The sequence below is a fragment of the Sinocyclocheilus grahami genome, unplaced genomic scaffold (assembly GCF_001515645.1).
Source record: "Sinocyclocheilus grahami isolate Dianchi unplaced genomic scaffold, SAMN03320097.WGS_v1.1 scaffold828.1, whole genome shotgun sequence".
Taxonomy (NCBI): Eukaryota; Metazoa; Chordata; class Actinopteri; order Cypriniformes; family Cyprinidae; genus Sinocyclocheilus; species Sinocyclocheilus grahami.
The window spans coordinates 327,296-345,957 of record NW_015506007.1 but is presented as its reverse complement, the minus strand read 5'-3'; the positions used below and the strand labels follow the sequence as shown (position 1 = coordinate 345,957).

General features: G+C 34.8%; 3 protein-coding genes across 3 annotated transcripts in view; 2 read left to right on the top strand and 1 right to left on the bottom strand.

The window, feature by feature from the left end:
• The window catches only part of LOC107562572 (germ cell-less protein-like 1), a 12,307-nt gene extending 5,070 nt beyond the window's left edge, over positions 1-7,237 (top strand). The window contains exons 9-15 of the mRNA XM_016247223.1: positions 3,223-3,313; positions 3,385-3,525; positions 3,691-3,760; positions 3,844-3,919; positions 5,062-5,207; positions 6,255-6,342; positions 6,437-7,237. Coding sequence (XP_016102709.1) covers positions 3,223-3,313; positions 3,385-3,525; positions 3,691-3,760; positions 3,844-3,919; positions 5,062-5,207; positions 6,255-6,342; positions 6,437-6,577 — 753 coding nt within the window. The 3' untranslated portion in view covers positions 6,578-7,237. The remainder of the gene's footprint in view (positions 1-3,222; positions 3,314-3,384; positions 3,526-3,690; positions 3,761-3,843; positions 3,920-5,061; positions 5,208-6,254; positions 6,343-6,436) is intronic.
• Positions 7,238-7,687: 450 nt separating this feature from the next.
• LOC107562571 (protein FAM136A-like) lies at positions 7,688-9,573 on the bottom strand. Its single transcript, XM_016247222.1, has 4 exons — positions 9,498-9,573; positions 9,209-9,314; positions 8,122-8,262; positions 7,688-8,032 (listed from the first exon to the last, which is right to left on the bottom strand). Exons 2-4 carry the CDS (start codon positions 9,293-9,295, stop codon positions 7,844-7,846), a joined length of 417 nt encoding a protein of 138 aa, XP_016102708.1. The 5' UTR covers positions 9,296-9,314; positions 9,498-9,573; the 3' UTR covers positions 7,688-7,843.
• LOC107562568 (prenylcysteine oxidase-like) lies at positions 9,548-18,424 on the top strand. Its single transcript, XM_016247220.1, has 7 exons — positions 9,548-9,640; positions 14,272-14,415; positions 15,096-15,302; positions 15,411-15,585; positions 15,688-15,899; positions 17,271-17,423; positions 17,574-18,424. The coding sequence occupies exons 2-7, from the start codon at positions 14,304-14,306 to the stop codon at positions 18,242-18,244; spliced, it is 1,530 nt and encodes a 509-aa protein (XP_016102706.1). The 5' UTR covers positions 9,548-9,640; positions 14,272-14,303; the 3' UTR covers positions 18,245-18,424.
• Positions 18,425-18,662: the final 238 nt, after the last annotated feature.

The following is an 18,662-nucleotide window of genomic DNA, read 5'->3' as shown; positions in this document are numbered from 1 at the left end:
CAAACACATGCATGTATATATTTAAGAAAAATATGTTATGTTTATGCATGTAAATATTTCCAAATTATATACTGTATGTGTGCATATTTATATATTCATAATAAATATGCACATTACACATACATATATTATGTAAACAAAATCTTTTATTTTAGATACGATTCATCGTTTGACAGCACTATATGCAAAACATATTTTTTATGTATTTATAGTTCAATGTTCTATTATTTAGTATGTCCTGGTCACTCTACAGGGATGACGTGTTGATCAAACCAAGTCGAGTTGTTAATATTCTCGCTGCTGCTTGTATGCTTCAGTTGGTGAGAATGTCCAGTGTTAAAAACAACATCATTACCATCTGATTCCTTAAAGACATACAATTACTCTGTAATGCAACTATAGCCTTTTTCCTTTCCCCTTTTGAGCCAACAATATGTCTTACCTTTTTATGATCACGTGCATGGATTTTTATGGATTGCAAACCAGAAAATGTTTGTGAATTCTTCTTGTCAACTTGTTAGCTACATAAAATGATCAAACTGGCTAGAAATTTCAAGAATTACTTACTAATAGTCGTATCGGTATGGTTGGGTTAAACATTACAAATCTGTATATTTTGCCTTTATTGCCTGTTGATTATGATAACTGTTTAATTTCAGTTAAAGTACAACTATTCAAAAGAGTTGGGTCAGGAGATTTTTTTTTTATTTCAACGAAAGTGGCAGTAAAGGCATTTATAATGCTACAAATAAATACTGTTCTGTGTTTTTGAACCTACTCTTCATCAAATAATCCTGAAAAGCAAAATCACTGTTTCCACAAAAATATGACGTTTTCAACATTGATTAATAATAAATGTTTTATAAGCAGCAAATCCTATCCGAATGATTTCTGTAGGATCATGTGACACTGAAGACTAGAGGAATTGAAAGTTCAGCTTTGCATCACAGAAATTAATAATTCATTTATAGTAATAGTAACTTATAGTAAAGTTAAATTTGTAGCTGTAAATGTTAAATTATACATTTGTAAAAAAATTATACGTTTAACTTTAGAAAGGTACAATGACAGATTTAAATATTTAAACATTTTATACATTTTAAATGAAAAGTTTTTGTGTTTTGATCAGTTCAAATGCAAGGGCAAATAGAAATCTGAACTTCTGGAATGAAAAACAATAAATACACAGCCAATCAAATCATCTAGCAACACCTTGGCAACCATATAGCAACACCTTGATAGCTACCCACTACATTTTTACCCGCTACACTCGCGTTTTTGTGTTGAAAATATAAAAATCGACTTGTTTTTTTAATGAATGATATTACCTCTGTAATCACCTTTCTAGCATCATCCTTTAATAACCTGCTCTTTGTCTTTCCCAGGATGGACTGATCCAGCAGTGTGGAGAGACCATGAAGGAGAATGTGAATGTGAAGACCGTGTGCAGCTATTATAACTCAGCCACCATGTACGGCTTGGATTCCGTCATGAAGAAGTCAGTAGTCTTGTCTGGTTATTCTCTGACACATCTGCAGCATAATAAACATGTTGCATGCTCTCTGTGCATTGCAGGTGTTTAGAGTGGCTCCTCAATAACCTGATGACACATCAGAATGTGGACCTAATGAAGGAGCTCGGGTACAGTCTTACTCTATGTGTCTGTGTCTGACCTCATCTGAAGGTTTTAGTGCTTATGTTTGGTCTGCGTGTAGGGCGGAAATGATGGAACAGCTCATTCAGTCTTCTGATCTGTTCGTAATGCAAGTGGAAATGGACGTCTACACGGCAATGAAAAAGGTAGGTGACCTTGATCCTATATCATCATAGCATTTTATATTACAGGCGCAATCTAAAAGATTTTGTATATGATCTGCTTCATGTTTATTGCCACTTAATGGATAATCTGTGATCTTTTGGAAGCATTTTAAGAATTTAAATGAATGTATTTAATATTACATTTATTTAATCAAATAATATTAAGAAAAATTGTCAAATGCAATACATTTATTTAATAAATTAAAAGTCCATTTATGTTTTTCTTCATTATTTTGATAAAGGAATTACTTTTATATAGTTATATTTTAAAGTTTATATTTAGTGGATTCAAGCAACTCACACTTACTTAATATTTCATACATTTAAAAAAAATATATATAAAAAAATGTAATTAATACTATATAACAGACATTTCAGGTATATTTATTTCTTTGTAATGGATTTTATGATGCATTACGCCCACCTCAATAAAAATGATTATCAAATCATTTAATCATTTTAATTAAATTAAAAGGATTTTTTAAAACATATTTTAAAATGAAAAATTTAAATTAATTTCATTTAATTGATTAAAGGGTATGGTTCCTATTCTAAATATATATCTTAAAATGTAAATGCTATCTTTAAATGAAATGTTTAATTTAATGTATATATTTTTACAATACAAACATATATTTTTATATATGTGTAACCTGCTCTGAGTATTAACATTTTATTGGTTTTGACTGTAACAGTGTTTTTGCTATTTATTTATGTATTTTCTATAATAATATTATTTATATATTAGTATATATATTATACATTTATATTTCAAAATTGTAATAATATTTTTATTTTGTTTTATAACCAAATTTTTTGGCATTTTTAAATACCACAGAGCAAAATGTAAAGATTATTTTATGAACAACAAAATGAACAGTGTTTCAAAGATTGTAAATACAATGATAAATACACTTTTTTTTTTGTGCCCTGTCAATTACTATAATTGGCCAAATATAACATATTATGCAAATAGTGCTGTCAAACAATTAATCGCATCCAAAATAAAAGTTTTTGTTTACATAATATATGTGTGTGTGCTGTGTATATTTATTATGTATCTATAAATACAAACACATGCATGCATGTATATATTTAAGAAAAATATGTTATGTTTATGCATGTAAATATTTCCAAATTATATACTGTATGTGTGCATATTTATATATTCATAATAAATATGCACATTACACATACATATATTATGTAAACAAAATCTTTTATTTTAGATACGATTCATCGTTTGACAGCACTATATGCAAAACATATTTTTTATGTATTTATAGTTCAATGTTCTATTATTTAGTATGTCCTGGTTTTACAGGGTTACATTTGGTGATTTAGGGGTGTGCTGAAACTACATCACTGCTCTCTCTCTTTTGACTTTTTTTTTTTTTTTTTCAGTGGATGTTCTTACAGCTTAATCCGTCCTGGGATGGGCCTATCAAACAACTTCTGCTCGATGCAGACGCCTGGCTGTGTAAAAGAAGAAGTGGTACGTTGCACTCATAGAAATACATAAGTGCATTTATATAACCTTCCCCTAACTGCCACACTCACACACAGAGGCTGGAGAAGAGGAGCCGTTTCTGAACACTGATGACGGGATGCCATTCGTCCCTGTTTTCAGACACATCCGCCTGCAGTACATCATCAATGACCTGGCCTCGGCCCGCATGCTGGAACGGGACAACATCCTACCCCCCGGTGAGACTTTCCTAGTGCACTCGGACTCCAGTCAGATTAAAGATTTCTGAGAAAGATTTAGCTGGTTTTGTGTGCAGTATGCATCAGATAGTCCTCAGATGGTCCATTGTTGTCTGAGATTAGTGGGGCGGATATGAACTCCACTTCCTCTTGTGTTGTTATCAGAGTGGCTGAGCGCTGTGTACAAACAGCAGTGGTTTTCTATGCTGAGGACAGAACACGATAATGATAACGGGTGAGAGAACGGCCCAAACATCGTCACTGCTAAACATTAAACATGTGGTGTGAATTGCAAATAAGTGAATATGATTGTTACAGACCACAAGAGGCCAATAAAGATGCGTTTGAGCTGAACAGCATGCGTTGTGGCCGAAAACTGACCAAAGATGGAGATGTGAGTTGGATTCTTGCTATTGAAGGGATAGTTCACCCAAAAATGAAAATTCTGTCATTAATTACTCACCCTCATGTCGTTCCAAACCCGTAAGACCTTCGTTCTTCTTCGGAACACAAATGAAGATATTTTTGATGAATTCCGAGAGCTCTCTGACCCTCCGTAGACAGCAAGGGTCCTAATACGATCAAGGCTAAGAAACATAGCAAGGACATCGTTAAAATAATCCATGTTACATCAGTGGTTCAACCGTAACTTTACGAAGCTACGAGAATACTTTTTGTGCGCAAAGAAAACAAAAATAACGACTTTATTCAACAATTCGTCTCCTCCGTGTCACTCTATAACGCCATTTTGGAGAGTATCACATATGTAAACAACGTATGTACGGGGACAAGCTGTTTGATCTGAACGTAAACAATGTATCCGCGTACATAAGTTGCATACGTTGTTTACGTATGTGATACTCCTCAAAATGGCGTTATAGGGTGACACGGAGGAGACGAATTGTTGAATAAAGTCATAATTTTTTCAACATGTTGAATATTTACGATTTGCGATCGGGGCGCCTCCGATGTTTTTCTGAGCAGATTCAGTCACTCTTAACACACCTCACACCACAGGAAAATCTGATGAGATAATCTTTAGAACCACCAAGATAATCGGGACATTACCTAGGATTGTCGGAAGGGGAGAAATCGCCTCAGAGTAGCATTATAACAGAACTTTCAAATGTATCTAGTATGATAAAACAGGCTGCTTTACCCCACATACACACGACCGGAAAGAGCAGAAGCGGTCGACTGTGGCATAATAAAAGCTCCGCTGCTTTCGAGCCGTGTGTCGCGCTCGTTCAGCGGCCTCGTTTCGCTTCGACGGCTTTCAGTCTCACCCTGCTTCATACTACTACGCTAATAAATCATTAGTTCATCCATGAACATGATTTCTGAGTCCCGTCACGGCGTCATCAAACTATGCCTTTGCCTCTTTGTTTATTTTGAATACGCGCCCTCTAGCGGCGAAAATGACATATTGTGCCTTTAATTACAGAATTTTCATATTTGGGTGAACTATCATTTTAAATATGTTGTGTTTTTTGCTAGTTTAGAGTGGAATGTATATATTTGTCGTTGTCTCTACAGTACTGTTGGCGATGGACGGGGTTCAATTATGGCTTTGACCTGCTGGTTACCTATACGAATCGTTTCATCATCTTTAAGAGAAACACCCTCAGTCAGCCATGTGGAGGCGCTGTCAGCTTACAGCCACGACGCCACCTTGCGTACCGGTGAGCTGTTACACCTCGTATTATATTATATTATATTGCATTACATTACATATTGTATTATATTATGGAGGAAGGAATAATATAATTGTAATATAACATACAGTCTGTATAAAATATAAATCATAATAATATTTTGTTTTTGTATATATATTGGACATATATGTTTCTTAGTAATACAAGTACAAGATATATTATTAATTTGTAAAATATTATTTTATATGATTTTAATAATGAATACAAATGAATACATTTATTAATTTTTTATTACTTTATAATTAAAATATTTAATTAACAGATAACACCATACTTTCCTAGTTTATCACAGTACATTAAGAAATTACATTTTGTATTATAGTTGAACTGTTATGTTTAAATATGCAAAAGAAGCATTGAATAATTAAAATGCACTAAACTGCATATATTTTAAAAACAGAAATCTGAACATAGGATAAAGCCAGGTAAAAAATGATCTTTCTTTCTTTCTTTACATATTAGAGTTGAAGGAGTTTTACAGCTGTGACTTTGATATGTTTTAATCACTTCATAAATCAGAAAGTCCTGTCAACTGCCAGTAAAAGATGATTTGCCACCATATTTTTAGGGAAAAATGTTATATATTCAGACAAATGATATATGAATATAGACAGGAATAAAACCGTAAAGTTTGTTGAGTGTAAGTGTTACTGAATTGGATATTTCTGGCTCAGTGGAGGAGGAAAAAAACTGAGAAAATGGTCTTTAAAGATATGTATTGTAAGTAAAACCTTCAGCTGCAAATGGATCAAATGTAATAAAATAAACAAATGTGTATTTTGTATGTTTTCTCTCTGCTAGCCTGAAAGAAGACATGTTATGAAAGCAAAAAATAGCCTAAAATCTCAAAATTGACCAATGCATGAAAAAACTATAGTTTAGACTGTAGTGTCTCTTGCCTTGAATAAAATGTATATTAAATAATATTTATAAATATATTACGTATATACTTTTAAGTGATTATTTTTAATTTGTTATTTAAAATTATTTTAAAATTACTTTTTATTTTTTCAGATTGCGCCTTGCTTCATTTGATAACAGTGGAAAAGTGGTTTGCAGCCGGTCAACTGGCTACCAGCTTGTTACCCTCGAAAAGGACCAGGTATTCTGTCTTAATGTTAAATATTAAATCATTTTATCTCCAGTTACTTCAAGGCTTGACTTGACTGAACTACTTCATTGTGTTACGATCACAGGAATACGTGGTGATGAATCTGGACAGCCGGCTCTTGTCTTTTCCTCTGTGTGTGTGCTGTAACTTCCTCTACACTTCCCCGTCCAGTGAGAGGAGAGGTGACACCCCGGAGCCGGAGAACAGCGCCCGCAGTGTGTCGTGACGCCACACACCACAAAACCTCCATCAGCCACCAGTCCAGCCTTCTTATGATTTACAGTTTGTTATCTTCATGTATATTATTGCAGTCATTTTATTTGTATGCTTAATTTGTAAATAGTCAGGTGCTTTTTAAATAATTTGCTATATATCAGCATCAGAGCTAAGAGTAAGTGCTCTTGGTCGTGAACTTCATTTGACTCTTTTTGTGTTTTTTAGAAGTTGTATTATAAACTTGTTAGGCTGGTTATTAATTTGTCAGTCATTCTTATTTTTTGTTTTACAAAAAAAGACTGAACATCGGTTTTGTATTTGTTTTGAAATTGGTGCTAATGTGATACATGTTGTCATTATTTGTCAATGCATGCCGATGTATGAGCAGTGAAAGGTTAACAGGCATGTGTTGGTTTACCAACAGGGCATTTTAAGTGACTTCCACAGGTGTCCAATGAAGCAAACAATTTTCACTATTTATACACAATGTGGTTTTGGTTAAAAGTAAATATTGTTGGACCAAAGCGTCATATGAAATAAATATGTTCATTAAAACAGCACTGACAGAAGAAATTGCGTTCACTTTTTGAAACTACAGTGTGAAAAACATCAGTAATAAAACCTTGAACAGAATGATTTTCTATATACACAAATACACATATAATATGTATATGTACGTAGGCACAATTTTAATTATTTTAGCTGCTGACCAAAACATATTCAAGTTGGTTATATAATGAATATGGGCTTAAAGTGCACACTGATCTTTAAAACAAACAAAAAAACTTGTGAAATGCTTTACTTTACACGTAATGAATCTAGAATATATGAAAGTTTCGCTTTTTGAAATAAGTTACAAAAAAAGAACTTTTTCACGATGTTCTAATTTTTTTTAGATGCGCCTGTATATACATTTATTTTAGGTATATGTTAAGCCAGGTATATATTCTTTTAAAGTAATATATTCTTACATATTATAAGGTATATATTCTTTTTTTTATTTATTTAGTGGTGAAATGTCCTGGACATTTCTTGACAGTTGTCAAGGGATTGACCCTAATAGTTTTGCTAGATTACATAATGTTTCCCTCCCTCTGTCATTCAACAGGCTGCAAGTTGGTTTGATCACATTTATTGTCTGTACAAAAACCACAAACAATATGGACACAGAAATCAGCACATGCCATTCACCAAGTCACAATCAGGTGATGGCAATCACAATCTTCCATCAAGTAGACTCACGAGTCCACAAGAGTCATTTCCTACAGTCCGAGCTTCACTGAGCTATTGAGTTCAGGCTGTCCTTCAGTCTGCGAGTCATGCTGGGCAGCAGGCTCAGGTGTTCGTCCACACAGCTGCTCACACAGCTGTCCATCAGCGCCCGCACAGCAGGCTCCTTCGCCCCGGAGTCAAACAGATCCTTGGCCTTGTCGTTACAGTGCATTGTACACCTCGTGAGACGATCCTGTCATCGATGAATAAATGGTTAGTCTATATGACATTATTCCAGCTATAAGACTAAAAGTGAAAGATGGCTGACAGAAGTCGACTGACCTGAAACTGCTGGAGTTCACTGGTGACCAGTCCTTGAGCTTTAGCCAGCGGTGCGTGGCAGCGGTCGATACACTGGTGCAGCTGGTTCATGGAGTGGCCGGGATTCTCACAACACTCTGCGCTGCAGCGGAACATGCGCCCCTGAAGATCGAAAGAGCGTCATAAGCCATTACTTAATCAACCTTAAGTCAATATAATAAATAAATAGTTACTGCAGTTACTATAATTACCAGAAGCTGACCTGACTGTCTTTAACTGAAAAATGAGTGTTTACTATTGTCATTTTGCATTATTGACACTATTTTCCTAATTAATGCTGTTCAGTTGCTTTGTCACAATCTGTATTGTTAAAAGCGCTGTATAAATAAAGGTGACTTGACTTGACTTGACCTGACATGTCAAATATTGACAGCAATGTTCTATAGTGTAACATGCTATACATACAATTATTTAAACTTTGCCAAAACAACTTTTTTTCTCCAATTCTTGTCTAAATATTAGTTACAGGCAGTTTTAAGACTTCATATTAAGAGACTACATGTAACAAAAAATTACTATTTAAAAATGCAAATGAATCATTAAGCAATTCATCAAATATTATATAATTAATTAGTATAAATTAACTATATTAACTACAATTATAGACTGCCATTACAGTGTGGGGTCTGTACGATTTTTTTGTTTTTGAAAGAAGTGTCTTATGTTCACCTTACCAAGACTGAGCTTATTTGATGAAACGGCAATATTGTGAACTATTATTTCAATTTAAAATAATGTTTCTATTTGAATACATTTAAAAATGTAATTTATTCCAGTGATGCAAATCTGAATCTTCAGCATCATTGCTCCAGTCTTCAGTGTCTCACGATCCTTCAGAAATCATTCTGATATGCTGATCTGCTGTAATATTAGTATGGCTATTGTGTGTTTGTGGAAGCATTGTTACATTTATTCCAGGGTTCTTTGATGGGCAGAAAGTTCAAAAGAACAGCATTTATTCAAAACAGACAAAGAGCAGCAGTGTTCATCACAGATATCCAGCACTGGGTAGTATCTAGATCTGGGACTTCTGTATTAGGAGGAATACCTGCATCTTCCGGATGTGCTCTTTCTCCAGACTCTGAACCATCTCCTCCACTGCCTTCTGCACGCGAGCCTGCTGCGCTTCTGCCATCCTGAGCTCACATCAACTGCTTTTGCTTTCAGTAAACGTTAGTTAGAAAGCTACTACTTCAACCAGCGACTCTATAAAGCCATGAACTCAAAACCAACACATTTTACTAACAAAGCCTGGAAATCCTTACTAAAACGTTCAAATGTATCAACTTGAAATGAAACCAAAATCCTGCAATTCAACAATTCTTCAGTAAGGTGACCTCCTCCACGCCACTTCCGCCGCGGAGTGCGTCCTGTTTCCGCTTCCGTACTTCATCCGAAGAACGAATCTGCGGCTGCGGGATTTCACGCACTTTATTACCTTTACACTTTATTTTAACTTCTCATCCTGAGCTTTAAACAGGTGAGATACATCGGGTTTTTGTTTTACAGCTGCGTATATTTGAACGTGACATGCCTGACGATGTCTGTGTGCGAGTCTGACTAGTTTAACAGCAACACGTTTAACTTCTCAACTCATTTGTTTTGCTTTGAGACTTTGTCCTCTCTGGCTACAGTAGTTATTATCAATGCCATTAATTAAAAATTAGCATTTTTATTACATTTCACATTATCAGACCGTCGAAATTGTCAACTGGATTTCTTCATGCTTGCGTTCAAAAAAGTTGAACCTGCTGAAAGATGCAATTAATTTATTATTGTTTGATGTAAATGAAAACGTACAGTTCTAAACAACTTTATGTTTATGAGCTAAATCATAAAACGGTCGAAAAGCTGCAGTGTATTGCAATATGTATATATTTGAATGTTTTTACTTCAGAGGTCCTCAGCCGATATAAAGTCGGTTCGACGTGAAGATATTCAGCCGCGAAAAACTTCAATAAATTCTTAGTGGAGGAGTATAATTGTATACAAAATGGCTTATCTGAAAAGCATTAAAACGTAGAGCTGAACGCACATCGCAGTTAATGTGTTTTAATCGTCCTCTGTATGTTGAAACGCATAAAGTCTGTAGCAGCGCCGAGCTAGCGCGTAGGCCAGCTAGGGACCGTCTACAAACTACACGTAAAGCATAAAACGATGAATGTTTTCCGGCCGGAATGTTTTTTACGACGAACTAAACAAGAGTAAATAGTGCACCAAGCTCTTTGAAAGATATAAAGACAAACACTTATAACGCTCACTTGAATTTAAATAAGTAATATTGTAATCAAGATATGTGATAGTGGTTATTATTACTATTAATAAATATATTAACAAAAGAAAGATAATATTAAAAGTCATTATCATTCCATGATTTAGTGGTTATGCAGTAGGCTTATTCCAGGCCCTTGTGAGAACATTTTAATGCTTGTTGTTTTCACAGAAGTTTGACACCAAAAAACACACTATTGAAATTTAAACAAATAAATCAATTAAAAATGAATACACTCTTCTGTATTAACCTCATGTTTTTGTTACTGTCTTTATAAAAACATTTTTATATTCGTTTTAGTCACAGAACTAGAATAGAAAACATGGTATTGCAATTCAACAATTAAGACAAAGCTGGCAAAGAGTGTTGTTTTGACTTGTTTGAAAATCTAATTTTTAATAAATTCATTTATAACACCGTTTTATTGCACAACTTCAATGGGTGTGTCTTGTTACAGATTAGACAAACATTTTGATGGGGGTTTAAGCCACAAAACTATAATAGAACACATACTATAGAAAGTTAAACCAATACATAATTTAGTTTAAAATAAATACAATCTTCTACCTCCGTTTCAAAGGCTGGGTCTTGTTACAGACTTCTTAAAGAACATTTTGCAGTTGTTTTCATTGTCAAAAGAGATGCAGAAGTCACGTTATTGACATTCAAAATTCACCAAATAGATATACCGTATTGGCCCGAATATAAGACGACCCCCCTTTTTCCAGATGTACCTTTTGGGAAAAGGCTTTTTAAAAACCAAAACACATTTTGTCTTCAATTCTTTTTATAGTTTGAACATCTGCTTCATGATATAAACGGGAATCACCCACGAGCCGTCCCGGCGCAGCGCAGGGGAACGATTTTACTCTATCGCTTTGTTCTATGCAACGGGGCGTCCCAGGGCTCGAAATTCACAGGGTAGGAGGGGGTAGTGACGCTGGGTGTAACTAAAAAGGTGCCATTGTCCGGTGAGGTCCAGTTGGGGAGTTACAGAACGATCTCATATCGCATAATCTTATTAACTGTTTATCTCCTGAACTTCAGCTTTCTTTACCACGCTATTCAGCGCTGTGCAGTCAATTTCGCTGGTTAGGGTCAGGAGTGGGGTTAGGGTTAACATTTTTTGTAGCATAGTGTAGGAAATCAACACTTTAATTGACACAACCAATAACATCTTTAGAATCAGCTGTGGGGTGGAGTTTGCACTGAAGTGGATTGGGGGAAAAAATTGCGCATGCGTGTCATGTGCTTGTCTGTCAATGAGAGGAAGCCACGCCCTATTTTGGAGCTCCCACCCAGTTTTGGAGTTCCCGCCCCCATTTGGAGATCTCCAGGCTGCAGTTATACCCTTCTCATTATGGTAAGGGGCGTTACATTTCCGATGAGTGCTTGCGGTGTTCAAGACACACCCTTAGAAATTGAGATAGAAGAGTACATTTATAGGAAATTAATTGATGTATTCGTTGACATTTCAATATCACGTGCTGTGTTATTTTGTGAATAAAACCAACATTTAAATGTTCGTCTATGAACCAGTAACAAGACACACCCTTTGAAATTGAGATGGAATACTGTATGTTTTAAAAATGAATGTGTTAACAGATTCAAATTTAATTCAATAGCATGCATCCTGATTTACATATGATAGTAAAAGATGGCTGTAAATATTGTTCTTTGAACAAGTAACAAGACACACCCCTTGAAGTTTACATATCAAACTGTGTGCATTCTAAATTAAGTTATTTAAACTTCTGAATGTCAAACTTGGTCAAAACAAGTGCAATATCTTCCTAAACGGCACAATCTTTGTAATGCTTTGCAAGCTTTTTCTCAATCGTTCCATTTCAATAACTTTTGTTGTCCTATAGTTCTGTGAATAAAACCACCATCTAAATGTTCTTTTATGAACCAGTAATAAGTACAGCCCTTAGATTTGAGATGTATTTTTTATACATTTCACAAATGAAGCATTTAGATGGAATAATTGTGCTTTTTGCTCTTCGTTTTGCACTTTGCAGACGGTCCCTATCCTGCACTTTTACATTATAAGGTCTATCAGTTACGATACCTTAAGAAAGATAAAAAAAAAAAAAAACACATTGTGTGTTCTCTTCTACATTTGAAAACAATTATAACACGTTATGTTTCTTGTCCTTGTGCTAAATCGTTAAAGAAGTATTGAACTATTGAATCTCTGACAAATGTCAAACCTCAAACGTCGAACCAACTTTATATCGGTGTGTCCTCAGTGAACTTCCAAGGGGCCGCTGGATGACTTAAACATTTTTAAATCAATAAATTATTATTAATATACTAAAATAACCATACTCTAATGTAATACGCAATTCTAAAACTTATTTGTTTTAAGGAAATAAATATGAATCACAAAATGAATCGTGGTTAATTTAATGTATAAATACTCTCAATTTCTGGTAATAAACATAGTAAAAAAAAATTGAGTAGCTTTGTCATGTATGTTATGTACAGCAGATACATGCAACAGAAATACCGGAAAATCGCTATTCTTCATATCAGGCGTTGGTGTTCGTGTTGGACAACAAGTGACCATTGAGTCAAAAAGCTTTTTTAAAAATATTTTTTATTAACACTCATAAATAAATACATACAGTAACGTGTTAATAACAACAAAACAACGATAAACAAAATAAACATAAAAAGGCAGAACTGTTTTAATTTGTATGACACGGACTACGTGATGACGTATCACGTCGTAAGGTAAAAGAATCGCTGAATCGTTTTTTAAACCAGTTTTAAGGGGAAATATTTCGCAGTAATGAGCAGTGTTGGGGAAAGTTACTTTTAAAAGTAATGCATTACAATATTGCGTTACTCCATAAAAAAGTAACTAATGACGTTACTTAGTTACTTTTTATTGAAAGTAATGCGTTACGTTACTTTTGCGTTACTTTTTAAATCTGGGCAGGGCTTGCTTGTTTGTTTTTAAAATAAAAAAGTTATATTTTTGGCAAATATATAAAAGCCTTTTCACACCAAAAGTGAAATGAATAAGCCTCAGGCTGAAGGGAAAGTACATTTATGCCCGTACAGTAGAATGCAGAAGAAGAAATTTCAACACACTTCAGCAATAAACAAAGACACAAATGTTTGTCTAGAGTAATTTGTGCTTATTAGTACGGTTGAACTGGATCATCGAAGGTCAGAAGCTAAGACTTTGGTTAATAAAATGGAATTAAATACATAAAGCATATTAGGGTTGTTTAACATTTAATTATTGCAGGTTTGTGTCATATTCTGAGTTGCATTATTTTTATTCATTTTGAGGAATACTGATTCTGTGTTTTTTTTGTGAGTGAGTGAGATGAGTTAATGCATATTCATATTTATTTTATAACTACAGTAACATCTTCTGATTTCTCTCAACATGGGGACAGGAGAGCTGTCAATCAATACATTGGGGAAAAAAAGTAACTTGCGTTACTTATTTGAAAAAGTAACTCAGATATTCTCTTGTAAATTAAAAAGTAATGTGTTACTTTACTAGTTACTTGAAAAAAGTAATCTGATTACATAACTTGCGTTACTTGTAATGCGTTACCCCCAACACTGGTAATGAGTCGTATTTCACACCCATGCAAACATCTTTATGGTGTTCTCAGCTCTAACGTGTTATAGACCAGATAATAAAATAGGAATCTGGTAGCAAGCTGCATGATTTGTCTTGTAAAGCAAGAAATCTGACCTTTCTTTTAGATAGTGGACAAACAGCCACCTTTTTCCAAAGGACATTTCACATGTGAAAATCTGATCTCATGTAAATGCATCATTTACATCTTTCCCTGCCATTTGTTTTTCAGATGTTAATATTGTGAAACACTGAATCGCTAGAATGGCTCTGAGACACTTGTCAGTGAAGGCTCTCCTCTTCTTTGGGCTTTGTCAAGTTGGACGCAGAGGTTTTGCCTCTGCACCTGAAGTCAGAGAGGCACCAAAGAAAATTGGTATGGTAAAGTTAACATGATTCATTTGTTCTGTAAGACTTTAATCCCTGTAAAGCCTGACATATGAAATATGAAAATTTGATTAAAAAAATGTTTATTAAAACTTTACATAAAATATAAAAGAAAAAAGGGTTGCATATGCGTTTCGTGTTGAGTATCGTATTTAATATTTCAGGCTTTTATGACTCATATAGTATGATATAGTGAAAATATAAAGTTCATACTGGAGGAAAAAGCTCTATAGTGTTTTATTGCGTTGGCAAAACTTATAAAGCAATGCAATACAATAATGATTGAGAGATAAACAAATAAACATTCCTCAAAAGCCTGATGAATCATGATATTCACATATGAACTTGATGATATTTCTAAAAATGATTTGTGGATAGGGAAGTAAACCTAAATTGCTTCACTCCAGTAAGTGTTTTTTTTTATAGATTTCCCAGCAAAAACGCACATAAAACATGAAGCTAAAAGTGGGTGTTTTTAGAATGATACTAAAAGGCCTTTTACTTGCTAAAAAAATATCAATCAATATCAATCAGATTACAGAAGCCATGTAGTAGTTTGGGTGCAAAAGTCTTGCTGTTCTTGAAAATGTAGAGGCCTTAGAAATGAATGTATCAAGTATAATAGGGCTGTGTTTGGTGGGATCTGATAAATGTGCATTTCTTCTTCAGCAATAATTGGCGGGGGTATTGGAGGCACAGCAGCAGCGTTTTTCTTGAGACAAGAGTTTGGACCGGCAGTGAAGATCGAAGTGTTTGAGGCTGGGACTGTCGGAGGGCGTCTGGCCACTGAAAACATTGGGGGATATGAGTATGAGACAGGAGGATCCATTATTCACCCCCTCAACCTGCACATGAAGCACTTTCTGGACCGACTTGGTCAGTATGCACTTCCCTCTCAAGCTTTCCTTATGATGTTCTTCTCTAAAATGCAGAACTGGATAGTACTTTCGGCTTAACCTTGCATATGTCATATTCTTTGATCAGGTCTGTCTCCTCGTGCTGATGTATCTTCTAAACTGGCGATATTTGATGGGAAGGAGCTGACCTTTGAAGAGAGCGACTGGTTCATAGTGAACTTCATACGCATGCTGTGGAGATACGGCTTCAACTTCATTCGAATGCATATGTGGGTGGAGGGCATACTGGACAAGTTTATGAGGTTCGTCTGTTGTTGCCATTATTTTTTTCTAGTGGTGAATAGTCTGAACATAACCAGTTAATATTAAAGTCTTTTTATTGTCCATTTCTGTCCTCTCTGTAGGATATATCAGTACCAGCAGTTTGGCTACTCGTTCTCCAGCGTGGAGAAGCTTCTTCATGCTATGGGTGGAGACGGCTTCCTCACTCTGGTCAATCAGACGCTGGAGGAGGCCATGCTGGCTGAGGGCTTCTCTCAGGTCTTTCTCAATGACGTCGTAACACCCGTCACAAGAGTCAACTACGGCCAAAGTGTCCGAATCAATGGATTTGTGGGTATGCTTATATTATATATATTGACAATTCTTCACTATGAGGTCGGTGAAATGACACTCATTTTTTGGGGTCTGAATTTATTAATTTATTTAAAAACGCATTACAAATGATGTTGCCTCTCTCATCTTTTTAAGTGGGAGAACTTGCACAATTGGTGGCTGACTAAATACTTTTTTGCCCCACTGTACAATGACTTGAACATAATTTTTCTATGAAAAGCAGAATTTTTAATTCTGAATTAAAGTTCATTCCAGTAGGGAAAAAATTGCTTTGCATAATTTTTATTATTATTTTTATTTCTCAGGGCGAATAAGCAATGAAACTGGTATTAGTATATTTTAATGCTGTCAAACGATTAATCGCATCCAAAATAAAAGTTTTTGTTTATTATATGTGTGTATATATATATATATATATTTATTATATGTACTGTGTATATTTATTATGTATTTATAAATACACACATATACAGTATATATTTTGAAAAATTTACATCTTTATACATTTATATTCATATTCGTATATTTTATATATATAAATATATTTAACATATAAACATAACATTTGCTTGCATGTGTTTGTATTTATATATATACATAATAAATATACACAGTATACACATATATATTATGTAAACAAAAACTTTTATTTTGGATGCAATTAATCGTTTGACAGCACTAGTATATTTATAATATTTGATTTTTTTTTTTTTTATGTGTGTGCCAAATCAAAATCATCTGGTGCAACCGTGCAAGTAACTTATGACTGTTTGTCAGTGTCAGTAAGTCTCTTAAAACATCAGATAATTTAAGCTTTTTATGACGAGGCAAGATAAGTTTAGGTTGTAAGATGTCATGTGGTGCGACCCCTAGAAAACGTAATATTTATAAATGAATGATTTATGATATTTCCAAAAAAATCTTTTTACCTTGAAAAATGTAAAACCATTAAAAAAAAACAATGATCAAGATATGTACATTCACAAGTATTTGAGGAAAATATGTAATTATATTTTACTTACACCAATTGACATTTTAGAGTCATTAACTTTAACTTTTATTCAAGTTTTTCAGAATTAAACCAGCATAAAAAAAGTTGCGATGTGTCTTAAACTAGTTTTTAAAAGGATTTTTTTGTCCCTTTTCTCAATTGTGTACACTATTATTTGCCATTGCCTCAGATGCCATAGAGAACATTAGCTGCAATAATTTATCAGGCATTTTTGCAGTTAGTTTTGTATCACAAATTTGATGTTGCAAATATGATGTTTTGCATCACTACCAGTGTAAAATGGCCCTTTCACAAAATCCGTTGGGGAGAACTGATTTATTAGATACAGAAGTGTGTGAATATGGCATATTGTATTTGTAGGTGCTATTGCACTAGCAGGAGCAGACTCAGGATTGTGGGCAGTGGATGGAGGGAATAAGATGGTTTGTTCCGGCCTTCTGTACCATAGCAAAGCTGAACTTGTTCCAGCTCGTGTGACAGCCATCTCCATGAAGATGAGACCATCCAAAACTGGTACAGTCCACTTTGAACATCATAGAGAATCTTTTTATATATTATGTACATTGCCAACAAAAGTTCACAAGTTTGGGGTCAATAAGTTGATTTCTTGCCAACCCCAAACAGTCTTGTCATATTTTATAAATTTTTTTGTTGCCCTTTCAGGCTCCGCTGCAAATTTCTACGAAGTGAACTATGTTGGTGAATCTGGTGCCGCCCATTCCACGTACGACATAGTTGTAGTTGCCACACCTCTCCACCAGGGCATGTCTGACATCAACTTCTCAGGCTTTTCTCCACCCATTCCAACCCACTTCCCTGGCCGCTACCACCAAACGGTGGCCACGCTGGTCCACGGCCTGCTCAATGTGTCCTATCTGGGCACCACAGAGAAGCCAGAACGCTTCTTTGTTTCTGATGTCCTCACATTAGACAACAAAGCCTCCGAGATCCACAGCCTGAGCTCTCTGAACCCGGTAAAGATTCCCAAGGGTTACTCCCCCAGCCCTGCCAGTCAACACAAAGTATGGAAGATCTTCTCCTCCCAGCCACTTTCTCAGAAGAATCTACAGCAAATCTTCCTTTCCTGGGACTCTGTGTCGGAGAAGCGCTGGCTCGCGTACCCCTCCTACAGCCCGCCGCACCGCAGGACGCCTCCCTTCATCCTACATGATCGCCTCTACTACCTCAACGCTGTGGAGTGGGCGGCTAGCGCCATGGAGATGAGTGCCATTTCCGCCCGCAATCTGGCCCTGCTCGCCCACCACCGCTGGTACGAGCAGACGGCCAAAATCAACCAAGAGGACCTGCACACCAGACTCAAAGGTGAACTTTGAAAGAGGAGCACTGCGGAACTGGGTTCATAAGCAATACAATCTAGTATGGAGATGAGAGATTGGATTTTTAAAAGGCAGACCTGTGCTGTATATTTTTAAAATGAATTTCTTAGGTTATTACATAGGTAATTACAAATAAGCACGTCCACAATAATCATTACTGAAATTTGCTAGATTTGCTGTTTTAATTAAAATACAAAGTAATTTATTATTAAAATAATTAACTATAAAAGAGATTTGACTGACGATAAACTCTATTACTTTGTCTCCTACAAATTTTGGCCTGGTATTTAAAGAAATAATTAAAAAAATAATTTTCCTTAATTTAAATAAAGCTGAACTTTATATATATATATATATATATATAACTAATTTTACTAATTTGAATATTCATTAAAATCATAGGATAAAAAAGCTT

Coding starts and splice junctions, on each gene's coding strand:
- LOC107562571 (XM_016247222.1), bottom strand. CDS start 9,295: ATGGCAGAAGCGCAGCAGGCTCGCGTGCAGAAGGCAGTGGAGGAGATG. Junction 8,263..9,208: donor AGCACATCCGGAAGATGCAG/GTATTCCTCCTA, acceptor TTCGATCTTCAG/GGGCGCATGTTCCGCTGCAG. Junction 8,033..8,121: donor GTGAACTCCAGCAGTTTCAG/GTCAGTCGACTT, acceptor CATCGATGACAG/GATCGTCTCACGAGGTGTAC.
- LOC107562568 (XM_016247220.1), top strand. CDS start 14,304: ATGGCTCTGAGACACTTGTCAGTGAAGGCTCTCCTCTTCTTTGGGCTT. Junction 14,416..15,095: donor AGAGGCACCAAAGAAAATTG/GTATGGTAAAGT, acceptor TTTCTTCTTCAG/CAATAATTGGCGGGGGTATT. Junction 15,586..15,687: donor ATACTGGACAAGTTTATGAG/GTTCGTCTGTTG, acceptor TCCTCTCTGTAG/GATATATCAGTACCAGCAGT.